The following is a 14,387-nucleotide window of genomic DNA, read 5'->3' on the forward strand; positions in this document are numbered from 1 at the left end:
ATATGTGCATGTACATATACACATACCCCTACCATACACATATACACAAACCTAAAAAAATGTACCCCAAAACCTTGAGCCAAGCTTGGGGTACCGATCAGAGCAGATATCCAGACACTTTTGCACAACAGCTTGAAGGAAGTCACATGTTTTGGCATCAGTCACTCTCGCATTAGAAACAGGACAATAGAGGAAGTTGTTGGTTGGAACAATTGTCGTTGCGTTTGTCTGAGTACATCTGCAGACTGTAACAAAATTGTCACAAGTGCGCAATTTGCTGGAGCAGGCTCCAAGGGAAGCTTCTTTGCTGTATTGGGAAAAAAAACTGTCCTGGGTATGTCACAGGTCACTTAATAGAAGAGGCCAGAAGAAGCCATAGCTTACTTTTGGTCTTATTCTCGTGAGTGCAGAACTGCCTGTGCTCTGAGCAGAGGCAGCTGGTCCTTCTGGCCTCGGTTTCTGTACGTCATCATGCTTTTAGCCTGGCTTTTACACTGTGCTCCTCAGAGGAAGCTTTTGCATGTGATTACATAGTGTCACTCCTGTGATGGCATGGGACCAGCCTTCTTCCAAGGAACGGTTGTCCTGCACTAGGAAATGACTCCATGGGCATTGCCCTGTGGATCATGAACTTGTTTTTATGATACTTGATGGTTCTATCCTGAAATATGCTGACCAAATGCTTGGTACGTGGCCTCTGGTCAGGAGTCATAGCTCCACCCGACTTCCTTCTTCAAGCTTCTTTCCATTTCTTTTTGGGCTCTGATAGAGAATATCAGAGATGAGACATGGGGAACACACAAAGGAAGGGTTTCTACCCTGCAGGTTCTTTGTGCCCAGGAAAGGCACAGCAAGGACCCGAATTCCCAAACAAGAGCTATGCTTGGCTAAGTTCAGATGGAGAGGACTAGGTGATATTCAGGGCTGCCTTGCCTCTGGGAAAATGGATGAGTAAGCCAGCCAGGTGCCTCTGGGATTCAGAAGTGCTGTCGTTCAAGTCTGGCAATGTTGAACAGATTGTTAAATTTGCTATTCTCTTCTTTTTGTCTATTCTCAGACAAAATCATTAGATAACAAGTTAAAATACAAAAAGCTAGTAGCCTCGGTTAGATGAAGGGGAACATGTCTGAGTGAGCAAGCAATATTATTAGCTTTCAAATGTCCACTGACCAAGGAAGAATGAATTTTGGCAACAGAGGCAAAGCAGGTAGATTAAGGAATGAACCTGAGAAGTGTGCAGTGCTTTGCGCGAGCCCCCAAGGGCTTTCCTCAAAGGTGCAGAGTCGGCTTGAAAGAAAAGCAAAGATAAGGCTATGCAGCACAGGCATTCTCCAAAAGACAAGTTGAATCCAGTCCAGATCCCAAAAGGACTTTTCCCCCAGAGCTCATCATGCCCTTTTAAAGTCCATATGCTCATAAAGTTCTTGGAAATGAACATGGAGGAGTAATTTGGAGAATGCTGGGAAGTGCAGAGTGGGGACTGACTCAGAAAGACTGCTGCAAATGGAGGCCTGGCTTCCGGCCTTTGACAGCGTGCTGAAGCAGAGGCACCGTCTTTAAATATGCCCCCTCTTTTCAGAGCAGGGGTGCCTAGCTTAGCTCTCCTTCCTCAGCTGCACCCTATAGCTCCTTACATACCTCTATGTATCCCTCAGCCAAATGGGGTCCCTTTGTCCTGAGTGTGATTTCAAAGCTGCTTTACTATGTGGGGCCCTTGACCTAATTGCCACTTTCTAGGGCTCTGAAGAAGAGGTTGAACTTTAATGGCTGTGCCAGGTGGTACCCTGATGGGGAGCAGATTGTCTTCCACAGTGCCTGGCTGTATCTGTGTTGGTGAAGGAATGGAGTCTGTTTTATTCTAGCTGTTAACATGACTTTATTAAAAATCCCCAATTCGAAAAGTTGCCCTGGAACTTGGAGGGCTAGTTGCCTTGCAGTGGTGTGAGCACCATGGGTTGGCAGTGTCTGGGAGTTAGCTTACAGAATGGGACATGTTCAGTAGGCCTTGCACTTAATAACTGTTCCTTAGGGCTGTCTGAAAGATGCTCATGGCATTTGCTTGTGTGAAATATACTCTATTCACCTAGACCATGTGAGCAGCAGGTACTAAACCCAGCACACACACTATTTACAAAGATTCCAGAGAGGCCAGACCTAGATGAGGAACTGTTGCCGCTCACCAGGTGTGGCTGCTCCAGAACTCTGGAATATGGGAGTGGCAAGGAGAGGCACTGAGTGCCCTCCCAGCCACTGCCTGTAGGCGGTACATCATCTTTCATTGAACCACACTGGTCTCTTGATGTAAAACATCAAGTTCTGGTGTGAGCAACAGCAGGACTCAAGTTAGGGAGGTGAGGATGCCGGTGTATCATAAGGGGCTGTTCAACTGCTAACATGGTGTATCATTCAACCCTGCAGCTGCAATGGTGTTGGCAGGACCAGAACTTGCTGTCCTAAATGGCAAAGAGTCTGGAAAGGCTGGTGTGGCTTGAGCTGGTGCAGAGAGCCAGGAAGCAGAGTAGAGCTGAGTGGTGTGAGCCCCAGGGAGCACAAGCAGTTACAGTAGGCATCCCTCTTCCCAGAGCTGGACTGGACTGCGTCCCCTAAAAAATGACAGCAGCATTCCAGGTAGATCCTTCGGCTGGGTGCCAGGCTCTTGAGGCTGCTTTCTCTGAGACTATGGGTACTGCGGCTGTCTGGCACCTGCGAGCATATCTGAGCACTATGCCAACTGAGTCCTGACCTTGCATCAGTCGGTTATGAGTCTTTGAGTAGGGAGACCCCAAACATTTCAGTGTCCTACTCCACCTCCCCCCTCAGTTTGATGTCTGCTTCTTCTTGCACTCACCTGGTACTTACACCACCATGTATTGCTCTGCACAGGTAAAATGGAGGTATCTGTAGCCAGGCCTGGTGCCAGCTGTGACCAGAAGCTGCACACTGTATTATCCCATGGCTTGCTGAACACTTGCTGTTCTAACTTGGGCTTCTCCCTTAAGCTGAGCAGTGTAGTGTTGCTGTGGAGGCCTGTCTTTAGTTGAAGGCACCACATCTTCAGGGCCAGATGTGGCTTGATGGCATATGGTTCCTACATCTTGGGTGCAGCCTGGGATGACACATTGACAGTGGTCAGCTGTGAGTGGGAGCTGAAATTCCTAAAAGCTGTTTCGATGGGGCAACAAAAGAACCTACTCTATTGACTGACATGTTTCCAGGGCATAGGTCAGCACCCTACAACTTGGTAGTGAGATACAGCCTGGAGCCCTGGTTCTGCTGGACTGGTCAGAAAGTTTTACATTTTAAGGGTTTTTTTTTTTTTTTTTTTTTTTTGAGTGAAAGCTCATGATTTTATTGTCTTCATAACAAGGTCAGCTTAGAACTGGATCACTTGGCCCTTTCTCTTCTTATCACCACCCAGTTCAAAATGCTTGCATCTCTTAATAGCCAGCATCCTCTTAGATCTGCAGTTGGGCTCCACACATTCCAGTCTCAGCACAATCTTCTTTGTAGTTTTTGCCTTTTTTCGGAAAACAGGCTTAGTCTGCCCACCATAGCCACTCTGTTTCCTGTCATAACGCCGCTTTCCCTGGGCATACAGAGAATCTTTGCCCTTCTTGTACTGGGTCACTTTGTGGGGTTGGTGTTTGCCACATTTCTTACAGAATGTACGGCGGGTCTTAGGAACGTTCACCATGTTGGCGGGTGCGATATCGGCACAGAAAGAAACAAGGGGTTGTTTTTAAAAAAAAAAAAAAAAGAAAGAAACGAAAAGAAAACTAAACTAGATAGAATATACAGCAGAGGCTAAATATAGCTTTAAAAGAAAGCTGGCCACAGTTGGGCTGAAGTTGATTCAGATGTGATCATCAAGGGCTCAGACTCTTAAATTTTATTTTATTTTTTTATTTTTTATTTTTTTGTGAGTGCATAAGCGTTCACCATGAGTCATGGTGTGAGTAGAAATCGGAGAACAGCTTGAAAAGTTATTTTTCTCCGAACACCTTATGGGTCCCAAGGATGTCAGGCTATACTCTGAGTCTTCTTCCTGGCCCAGGCTTGGACACCTTATAGAAACCCTTAGCATTACTCAGCCTTAGTGCTAATGGCTGGGTGCTGCAGAATGCTACAGGATGCTGGGACTGTCCCTGACCAGGAATTACTCCATTACATTGTGACTGGAATGGACTGCCTAGATTGAATTTGCACACTGTGTATTAGAGGTTTGTTTTGTCGTCTCATTTTACTTTCCCTTTTTTAAAATTTGTTTACTTTTATTTGTAATTAATTTAATTTTTAATTTAATGTGCATTGGTGTTTTACTGTGGGTATCAGGTTCCCTGATACTGGGGTTACAGATAGTTATGAGCTGCCATGTGGGTGCTGGGAGTTGAATCCCGGTCCTCTGGAAGAGCAGGTGGTGCTCTTAATGACTAAGCAACCTCTCCAACACTCATTTTAGTTTTTGAGGCAAGGTCTTATATAGCCTAAGCTTGCTGTGTAACCAGGACAACTGTGAACTCCATTCTTTCTGCCTCCATCCTGCAAGAGCTGATATAGTACAGACTTGCGCCACGCCTGGTTTCAGAGGGTTGCTGCCTCATCTCTGCTGTTGCTGCAGTGACTCTGGAGCCAAGTCTTAGCCCTGCATTTCAGGCACACAAGTTTCTGAGGATAGAGCAGAAGTGGGCCAAAGGCCACTGAGCATAGCTGAAGGGTTTGGCGTTTGTAATTATGTTTTTAAGACTGCAGAATAATCTCTGTTGTCCTGTCAACACCCAGCTGATCTGTTTCAGCTTCACAAACTGCATTGAACCATGTCCCCAGAATGTCCCTGTCAGGAAGGGGCTAAGAAGTTAAACCATGGCTCCTGTTTTGACAAAAGTCTGGCAGGTTAACATAAAGAAAGATCATGGTGGTTTCTCTTGACAGTGCGTGGGCAGAGGTTGAGGTCAAGAGTAACAGAGCTGAGGGTAGGATTGGTTTCCTCACTGCTTATACCGTGTGTTGGAAAGAGGAGTATAAGTAGGTAACTTGTTTTTGTTGTTTTAATCATGTGTATTGAGTATCTGAAAAGGGTTATGTGCACATGAGTGCCAGTGTCTTCAGAGATAAGAGGTGTTGAATCCCCTGGAGTGCCATGTAGTTGTAAGCTGCCTAACATGGGTGCTGGGAGCTGAACTTGGGTCCATCTCTCCATTCCTGTGACTGGGGTTTATATGGTAGAGTAGGTAGGTGAATATGAGATTTCAGATGAGAGCTGTGGAATTGCAGTAAAACTGGGGACAGAGAAGTCAGTGTGTAGCTGAGACTGCTGGGTCTCTGGTGGGGTGTGGGGGGTAAGGGTATGGTAAGCCTGAAAGGGTGGCTTATGTAGTTGCAGCCAAAGAGCAAAGTAAGTGGGGGTGGGTGGGGAGCGTTGAAAGCCAGTGCGCTGGGAAATCTTCCCATTTGAGCTGTCCTGACCCTGCCTTGAGGGGACTGCTGAGAGAGGGACTAGATGGTGCTCACCCCAAGTTTTCTGCCCACCCTAGAAGGGGAGGAAGGGCTAGTTGGGACTCGTTTGTTTGTCTCACTGTGTAGCGGTGGCTGTTCTGGAACTCACTGATCAGGCTGGCCTCAAACTCACCTGCCTCTGCCTCTTGAGTGCTGGGATTAAAGGTGTGCACCACAATGCCTGGTTTAGGACTCATCTTTACTAAGTAACTATTACTAGAAATGTTATCCAAAGTAATTATTGAGAAATGTCTGATAAGACATTTCTACAGACTCAATTTCATATCCAATGGGAATGTTGCCCTGCATGATTCCCGGACCATTTTTTTTAGCCCTTCAGATGGAACTAAAGGTCTGTCTCCTAAAGAGGTCAGGGTGTTGTGCACCCCCATCTTTCCTCTTATTGTGGCAGCTGGCATGTGCGTGTGTGCATGCACATATTTGTATGAGTCAAGTTCTTGCTGTGTACACCAGGCTAGCCTAGAACTCAAGATCCTCCTACCTCTGCCTCGCTGCTGCTGGGCTCACACCTATGTGCCACCACACTGATGTTGGGGTCCTTTCTGAATGGGCATGTCCAGTTATCTCTAAGAATCAATATATTACTGTGTGTGTGTCTAAGAGACAATAAACAAGCTGATCACAGAAACTGGAGTGGAGCAGACTCCAAGACTAGGCTCTTGTGTTGTAAAGCCTCTGGTAATGCCATACATAGGCAGGGCATCTCAGAACTGCTTGAAGTTTCAGGGTTTGGCATGTGTAAAGGTCTCTTTTAGCTTTCTCTTTTAGATTTGATTATCACTGTGTTTTTCAACCTGGACAGGTCGAGGACTACTTCCCAAGCTGCTGCTAAGGACCCAGCACCCAGCTCAGGATAGATTTCGAACTTGCCTATTAGGTGTTGGGACTGGTGTCTGTCTAGCCTGCTCTTCCACCTTTCATTGCACATTTGCAGGCAGTGTCTCATGAACCCCTCTGTGACTCTGTCAGCTGCTTTCCCCAGCTTCCCTTTCCTTTCTGCTCTCTTTCATGATGCCACTGATGACTCCAGCCACAGAAAACCTGACACAGGTGATGGTATCAGTGGTGGCTAGCAAGCCAGCACTTTTTTCCTGTCCACTTCTCTTCTGATTCCGCTTACTTCAGCCGCCCCAGGTGTAATTCTCAAGAGCCCACATTGAATGTTGTCAGTGGTGGCAGGTATGGGCCAAGGGGCCACCTGTGACTTCAGCTTGTCTTTGCTCTCTTGCAGATCCTCTAACCGCTCGATGGGGAGTCACAGAAGATCACCTGTGTGTGTCAGCTCCCTGCCTCTCTGTAGCAAGAGAAGTGACTGCAGCGCCTCCACAGTCATGATGATGAAACTGGTATTAACTGAGTGGCCCTTATGGATTTTTAACTCTAATTCACAGTGAGCCAGCAAGCCATATGTTTACAGTCCAACCAAAAACCCTTCTGTGTTGCTGCACGTCTTGAGTGAAAAGTTGAGACACCTGTTGGTACAAAGTGGAATATAAGAGTTACTTGCCGAGGAATACAACACCTGCAGCAGAACGAGAAGACGTCTTAATTTATCGTTGGAGAGAGATGATAGTATTATTTATATAGGTAGAATAAATATATATATATATATATATTTTGGTGGTAATGAAAATGGCTCCGCAGAATGCCGACTCGGAATCTATGCAAGTACAAGAGCTGCCTATGCCCCTACCGGACCCTCAGAAACCCAGACACCCAGAGGGTGAGACCCAAGAGGAGACCATCAGTGAGGGGTCCATAGACAGAATCCCCACACGCCTGTGGGTCATGCACGGGGCAGTGATGTTTGGCAGGGAATTCTGTTACGCCATGGAGACAGCACTGGTCACACCTATACTGTTACAAATAGGTAAGTATAGCACACCAGGCCTGGCTACTGCTGAGTGTACAGCTCCAGCTCCAGGTGGTGCCCTTGGGGAACCCTGCCATGGATCCTTGACCTCTGTGTCAGTTGTCTCCCGTTAACTTTGTTCAGGGGCTTGTTCCTCTGTGGTCTGGATTTTGCGTCACATTCCTGATAGCAGGGCACTTGAGAAAAACTGGGCTTGGATATGTTAGGCATACTGATTGGAGGCCATTGGCTGTACCACCACAGCAAATCAGGGATCCTGGTGTCATACTCGAGTTCTTGCCTATGGAATGGGTATGAGTGCAATCCCACCTCAAAGGTGACTTCAGCCCTCTCAGGTTGCCACCAGAATGAGTTTGTCCCCAAAATTTCGTCAGAATCTTTAGTTTTCTCTGTAGACTAAGGAAATTTTAAAAACTTAATTTCAGCTCTGAAGTGTCATAAGAGAACTAGACAAAAGACCAAGCACTCTAGAGGCATTGTATAATCAGGATTAATATTTTAAAAATCTGTTTGCTTTGGTTGTTTCAGCAGTATTTCTTGCCACAACATAACCACATCCTTGCATGGTAAGAGCTAACCCTGATACACTGGGATTGGTCAGCTCAGCCTGTAGATTTGCTACCCCTGTGAATTCATCACTTCTTCCATCACAATGGGATGTGGCTTTGGCCTCAGAGCACACAGGTTTCTGTGGGAGCAGGCTTCCCAACACTGGCGGTGCTCACGGCCTCACGCATGCCTGCTCTGTAGCCCCAGTTAGTAAAGCTAGTGGATAGGTCTCATTCTCAGGTTCCACTATGGATCCTGGGATGCTTTTCTTTAGGAATCAGACTAATCTCCTCCCTTCCCTTCTAAAGCCAGTTCTCAGAAGGGTGTAGGAGGTGGCCAGGCGACTTATGGCACAGATGTGCTGGGGCCTTGTCCTGGAGGGTAGCAGGTATTGAGCTTGACCACACGTAGCTGTTCTCCTGTTTTATCATTGTGTTGCTTCTTATTCTTTGGGGCTTGTCATGTGAAGGCACTGCGGCAGACAGGCTATGCTCACAAAAGACAACTTAGAGCAATGAGAGAGACATTGGGGAGGCACCAGGCTTACTTGGTGTATGTTTTGTTCACAGCCTTCTGAGAACTAGCTTCCACTCAGGTGTTAAAGCAGATCTGGAGCCAGCATGGGCTTCCAAGTTGACTTGCTACTTCCATTGTGGCAACGGAGATGTGATCCACATCCCCAAGCTGCTGAGACCCAGGATTCACATCTGCCCGGAGTCTTTACACTTAGTGGGTCGTACTGTTTCCATGCGACCTTCAGCACTTTTTATTTTTTGGTTTTGAATATTTATTACATGATGTTTGTTGTGTGTTTTTAATTAATTATTTTACCATACGTACCTTCCAAGTAGCTGGGATTATAGGCCTGAACTACCAGTCCCTCAGTGGCTCCATCTTACTAGAGGTCTCTGAGGCTTTCTGGAGGGATCTGCATGACAGGGAAGGCTCCAGCCAAGAGCCAGCAAGGCCCAAGGTTATGAGTTAGGAGCTTGCGAGAAACCAAATCTTGTCAGTGCTTGATGACAAAATTTTCCCCAGCTGAGCTTTGCAATTACCACAGCCTGGTCAAGACCTGGAAGGCAGCTGCAGAGAAACCTTGAGCCAAACTCCTGGACTGAGCATCAGGTTCCTAAGCCATAGAAATTGACTGTGAGATGGTGAATGTTGTGAGCTCCTCCACCGTGTGTTTTATCACAAAGCAGTAGGTAGCTAATGTATAGGTGCTGGCTGTTACATTTGAAGCTTTATGGCCATACTGTTTCTAAATCCTTTATGATTTAGAACATAATATTTTCCCCATTACCTACACATATTCATCTTTCTTAAAAGAGCATATCAGACTGTTTTAATTTTTTTTCAGTTACATTGTTTGATTGATTGAAGGTTGTAGGGTTCACGCTTGCTAAGAGAACAACTTTCAGGAATCAGTTCTCTCCCACAGTGTGAGGCCTGGGAATTGAACTCAGGTCATCAGAGTTGGCAGCAATTGCCCTTACCTACTGAGCCATCTCCCTGGCCCTCAAAGTGATTTCAAAGGAAAGATGTTTCTATTGACCAATATCCTTTCATAAGAAACTGTCTGCGTTTGTGGTAGGAAGTCTGTCCTTTCGTTTTTTTTTTTTTTTAATGTTTAATTTCTCATAGAAACCTTCCTGGCTGGAAGGCAGCAAGCAGTAGCTAGTGAGCAGAGAGCTTGCTCAAATTCTGCCCTTCGAAGTCAGTGGACCAGATGATCTCGGTCCAGCAGAAGCCAATCAAGTGAGCATATGCAGGGTTGACCTTTGACGGTTCCCAAAGGTAGTGCACTTGTGTTTCCTGTGAGTCACTCCTTTCAATTAGTGAGTTGTTTTTGTTGTTAAAATGTTGTGGTAAAGCTGATCAGTGAGCCCTCAAGTGGGGTGCAGAAAGGCTGTTGAATGTCCCATCTAGAGGAAGTCAGTTCTGCTTGCTGCTTGCCACCTTCCAGCTATCACCAGCCATGTGTCAGGCTGCCTCCCTAGTCGCGCTGATGTACCAACAAGTTTTATAGCCTGTGTTCCCTGTGCCTTTTACCACTGAATAACTCCTTGTACTATTGACACTGGACTGGGACCAATGGAGGGACCCTCAAGCCCTGTCTAGCATGGGGAGGCCAGTGTCCTCTGCCCTTGATAATGGTAATGTTTGGTCATTCTGATCCTAACCACACTAGGGATTCCCCCTGCTGGCCTCCAAGGAAGGGAAGGAATAAGGGAGGCTCCAGAAGGGTGGGTTGAACCGAAGATGGTATGGCTGGTCAGCCGCCTTTCCACCTGTGATAAATCAGTGTTTTCCTTTATGCGTAGTGGCATAGGGGGTTTCTGTGCCTGAATGGTGGTGGTGTTGGAAGGCACTGTGTCCCACAGCCAAAGCTGACTTCTTGGAGAAGCCTTGGCTCTCCTTCATCCAGTGCTTGTGGCTTTACTTCTGTTCCAACACCTCTTCTGAAAACAGTCACTGAGTTTACATGTCTGAAATGCTTCTACAAGTCTGGAACATGGTGAACGCTGCTGCTTCTTCACCTGAGCTCCCACAGAGGCTTGAGCACCTTTGCTTTGCACAGCTTTCAATGAGGTAAAACCCCAGAGCAAAACATCTGGAAGTCTTATCCCCGTAGAATGAGTAAAGGCAAGGGCTATTAACTGAGCTCACTGGACTCCAGGGTCTTGTTCTCAGGGTCAGCACCACCATGCTACACCACTTGAGACATGACAGGTCAAGAGACTTCTTACGAGATCCCACCCCATGTCCAACTGTGCAGGAATGTTCAGAGGGCTTCATTCTTCTTACTGTTGATGCTTGGACCTTGGGGGGTGGGGGCGTTCAAGATAGGGTTTCTCTGTATAACAGCTCTAGCTGTTCTGGAACTCGCCTTATAGGCCAGACTGGCTTCAAACTCACAGATATCCATCTACCTGCCCTTTCTTAGTACAGTTTTCATGTATGTGGAGTTAGGGGTTGGGGCCAGGGCCTACAGAATGTTTGGCATGTGCTGTTTCACTGAGTTACATCCTTGACTCAACTTTCACTTTTTACTTTTTCTTTTGATTTTGAGACAGGTTCTCTCTATATACCCCTGGCTGTCCCAGAAATTGCTATGTAGACCAGGCTGGTTTAGAACTCACAGAGGTCTGCCTGCCTCTGCCTTCCAAATGCCAGGATTAAAGGTGTATACCACCAAACCTGGCTATTCGTTTGTTTTTGGTTTGCATGCTTGCTTGCCTGCTTATTTTGAGACAGGGTCTCAAAAAGGCTGCCCTTGAACTCCTTGTGTACCCCAGACAGATCTTGAATTTGTGCTTTTTCTGCTTCTGACTCCAGGTAGCAGGGATTATGGGCCTGGCCACCAGACATATTATACCTCAGCTCTTTTCTTGTCCCGGAAGCAGAAGGTGAGCTCTTCCTACCCAGCCTGAGCTCTCTGAGTGCCATCACCTCCTGTAGTGCTGTCTCCCACTGTCAGTAACCCTAACATTGGGACCAGGAGCCAGGACTTACTTGGAATCAGGAGACCACCTTGTCTGTGAAGGAGCCCTATGGTGGAGGTGCCAGTCTGGTGCTGGGGTGCTGTTGCTCAATCCCTGGGTCTGGGAAGAAGTCTTTGATGCACAGGAGGTGACTGGTGTGCTGTGATGGGAAAGAATGGGGGTAGTGTGACAGGGACCCGACCTGTCTGCAAATGGGACAGGGCATTTGCGTAGAAAAGATAGTTCCCTAATACTGAAGAACTCCAGGTACCAATGTCCAGTGCATTGAGGGACCCCACCTACCTCTTCAAGTCCCATCTTACAGGATGTCTCTTGTAAATTTTCATCACCGTCTTCATCCCATTCAGAATTCCAGCATTCTATACTTACAAGACAGTGAAATCTCCCATTCTTGTCTCACCTCTTCTGAGGGTCCCATGCTAGGCAGCCATCTTTGTCCCTTAAGTGACTTTGTCATTTTCCCTTGTCATTGTCCCTAAAGTGACTCTTGGTTTTGTTCTTGTTTTTGTCTTTTGTGTATTTTTTTCATTGCACTTATTCTTCTGGGTGTGCATGCGCACACCACAGTGTTAGTGTCAAGGTCAGAAGACAACTTTGGAGAGTCACTTCTCTCCTTCCTTTATGGGATCCAGGGATTGAATTTGGTTGTGGTTTGCTTGGCAAGTGCTTTTTACCCACCAAACCATCACACAGAACTTCTTTTGTGTGTTTGAGACGGTGTCACTGTGTACTGGCCTCAGTAAGTAGACTCTTCTGGCTTGTAGTAAACCTCTGCTTTTACCTGCAAGTGCAGGGAGTACAAGTGTGTGCCATCATTCCTAGCCTCCACCCTCTGTGAGATGGGAAGCCGCTGACTACCAGACTGCCAGTCCCAAGAGTCTGAGCAGAAGCAGGGCCTGAAAGATCTACAGAGCACACATACCTGCCCTGGCGGCCCACTATGGCTGGTGTTGTATTCTGCCATTGATAGATAACATCTCAAACTCAGGGCCAGATGTGAAAGTACAGCTGCCTTTGAAAGGCAAATTTGGAAGCACACTGCTCAGGAGTCTATGGGAAACTTGTAGAGAGCCAGCCTAGCCTTGTTGGGTGCCCTCCTGTGCTATGTTCCCATGTTAAATTCTTCCCTTGAGAAGGAGTTCAGTCTCCTGCTACTGTTTATTGTTTCCCTCTTGGCTCAGGAAGTATACTCAGGGGAAAAGGAAAATCAGATAACAGAGAAAAGGGTGCCTTTTGTTGTAGTCTATGGGTTTGACTCATTAATGACGACTGAGCTAGTGTGAGAGCCTACCTACTTTGCCTTGTTGAAGGTTCAGAAGAGTAGCACCCAAGAGCAGGCAGTGAGGTCTGCCAATTATTTATGAGGAAAAGCTGGTTCACTGTCTCCCACATGCAGGGAGTAGAACTGCTCACCAGTTTGTGAGCACACTCTCTGCGGAAGCTCCTGGGGAACGGGTGTGTTTCTAGGATTCAGTTGGCCGAAGCTTGAGCCCACTTCTTCTCTTATGGGAAGCACCTGCCCCTTATTAGTTGTCTACACAGAGACACTGGAAGATGAAAACAACCTTCCGTGCCTTTCAGTCCCAACAAGGGGTTGTATAAGACACAATCAGGAGGCTGGAAGCATGAGCAAGATGCTGATATACCAGCCATAGCAGCCTGGCACTGAGTTGTCAGCAGGGTGGCTGTGACCTGAGTCCAGCCCTTTTTAGGACCCCAGCACTCTGCCTCCAAAGCTGGCTGCCTTCCTGTGCCTCTGACCGGCCCTTTCATGTTGAAGTGCACAAGCATGGCAAACCTTGGTGAGAACTGAGAAGCACCATTCCACAGGAGGCATCTGAGTGCAGTGCATGTCCATAGCAAGCATATGCACATGTAACATGCGCTGTGTAGATTCTGCAGGTGTTCCTGTGCCCTACCTTGCAGGGTCTACATGCCTTGTCAGTGCTGCCTTCCTGCCACTCAGATGCACTTAACTCCTCTCACGGAGTTCTTGTTTTGACTCTTAGCATCCAAGAGCTTGTGCAGGTAGCACACCTTTGGTTTGTTACCCCTTGAATGCCCAGGGCTGTGAGTGTAGCATAGTGTCAGTATACATGTATAGTGTGCTTGAGTGCTGGAGTTCGGCATCAGAACCCTCACCACCTTCACCACCCCCACTCCCAATAAAGGCACCAGCTGGGTAGAAGGATCATTTGAGCTATAAACTTTAGCCATCCTGGCAAGAGAATGAGCCCCTCGTCTCATCCGTTTTTGAAAGGTAGTACTAGGGGTAGAACTCAGGACCTAGTGTGTTGGGTAAGAACTTTACCATCTTGCTGTACCATGTGTGCCCCCTGCCCCACCCCCTAGTTCAACAGAAGTTCATCTCAAAGAAAAACATTGTCCTGGAGCTATCAGTCTTGAAATAGTCACATTGGCAGGAAGAACTGAGGAGCACCCTGTCCTACTTTACAAGGGTAGCTACTTGGTGTGCCTGTCATAGGCGGGCTAGAATGGGTACTGCAGGAATGAGGGCGCTTAGCCACAGGCTCCTTCCTCAGGCTCCCTGGCCAGCACACCTCAGTCGGCATGTTTACAGTGCCACATCACCACCCCAGGAACCCTAAGGAAAGTATCACAAGCCGGGCGGTGGTGGCGCACGCCTGTACGCCTGTAATCCCAGCACTTGGGAGGCAGAGGCAGGCGGATCTCTGGGAGTTCAAGACCAGCCTGGTCTACAAAGGGAGTCCCAGGACAGGCTCCAAAGCTACAGAGAAACCCTGTCTCGAAAAACCAAAAGAAAAAAGAAAAAAAGAAAGTATCACATACATTCGGAGGCTTCTTACATGCTGTCTCTAGGTCCTTCCCTATAGAGTGCTGTGTGCCCTGTGGTGAGGCTGCAGCAGTGTAGGCTGAAGGTGACACTGAGGGGGCAAATGGCCAATGAGAGGTGAATCTTGAGG

General features: G+C 47.3%; 2 protein-coding genes across 3 annotated transcripts in view; one reads left to right on the forward strand and one right to left on the reverse strand.

The window, feature by feature from the left end:
* Nucleotides 1-14,387, forward strand: part of Slc45a4 (solute carrier family 45 member 4) — a 72,126-nt gene that overhangs the window by 35,937 nt on the left and 21,802 nt on the right. For both annotated transcript variants that reach the window (XM_050145118.1, XM_050145119.1), the window contains exon 2: nucleotides 6,746-7,384. In XM_050145118.1, the coding sequence (XP_050001075.1) occupies nucleotides 7,141-7,384 (244 nt within the window). In that variant the 5' untranslated portion in view covers nucleotides 6,746-7,140. The remainder of the gene's footprint in view (nucleotides 1-6,745; nucleotides 7,385-14,387) is intronic.
* On the reverse strand, nucleotides 2,941-4,482 carry LOC126503425 (60S ribosomal protein L36a-like). Its single transcript, XM_050145120.1, has one exon. It carries the CDS (start codon nucleotides 3,692-3,694, stop codon nucleotides 3,374-3,376), a length of 321 nt encoding a protein of 106 aa, XP_050001077.1. The 5' UTR covers nucleotides 3,695-4,482; the 3' UTR covers nucleotides 2,941-3,373.

Source organism: Alexandromys fortis, unplaced genomic scaffold (assembly GCF_014885135.2).
Source record: "Alexandromys fortis isolate MF-2015 unplaced genomic scaffold, M_Fortis_MF-2015_v1.1 scaffold_2_1_26212458, whole genome shotgun sequence".
In the NCBI taxonomy this organism is placed as follows: domain Eukaryota; kingdom Metazoa; phylum Chordata; class Mammalia; order Rodentia; family Cricetidae; genus Alexandromys; species Alexandromys fortis.

Coding starts and splice junctions, on each gene's coding strand:
- LOC126503425 (XM_050145120.1), bottom strand. CDS start 3,694: ATGGTGAACGTTCCTAAGACCCGCCGTACATTCTGTAAGAAATGTGGC.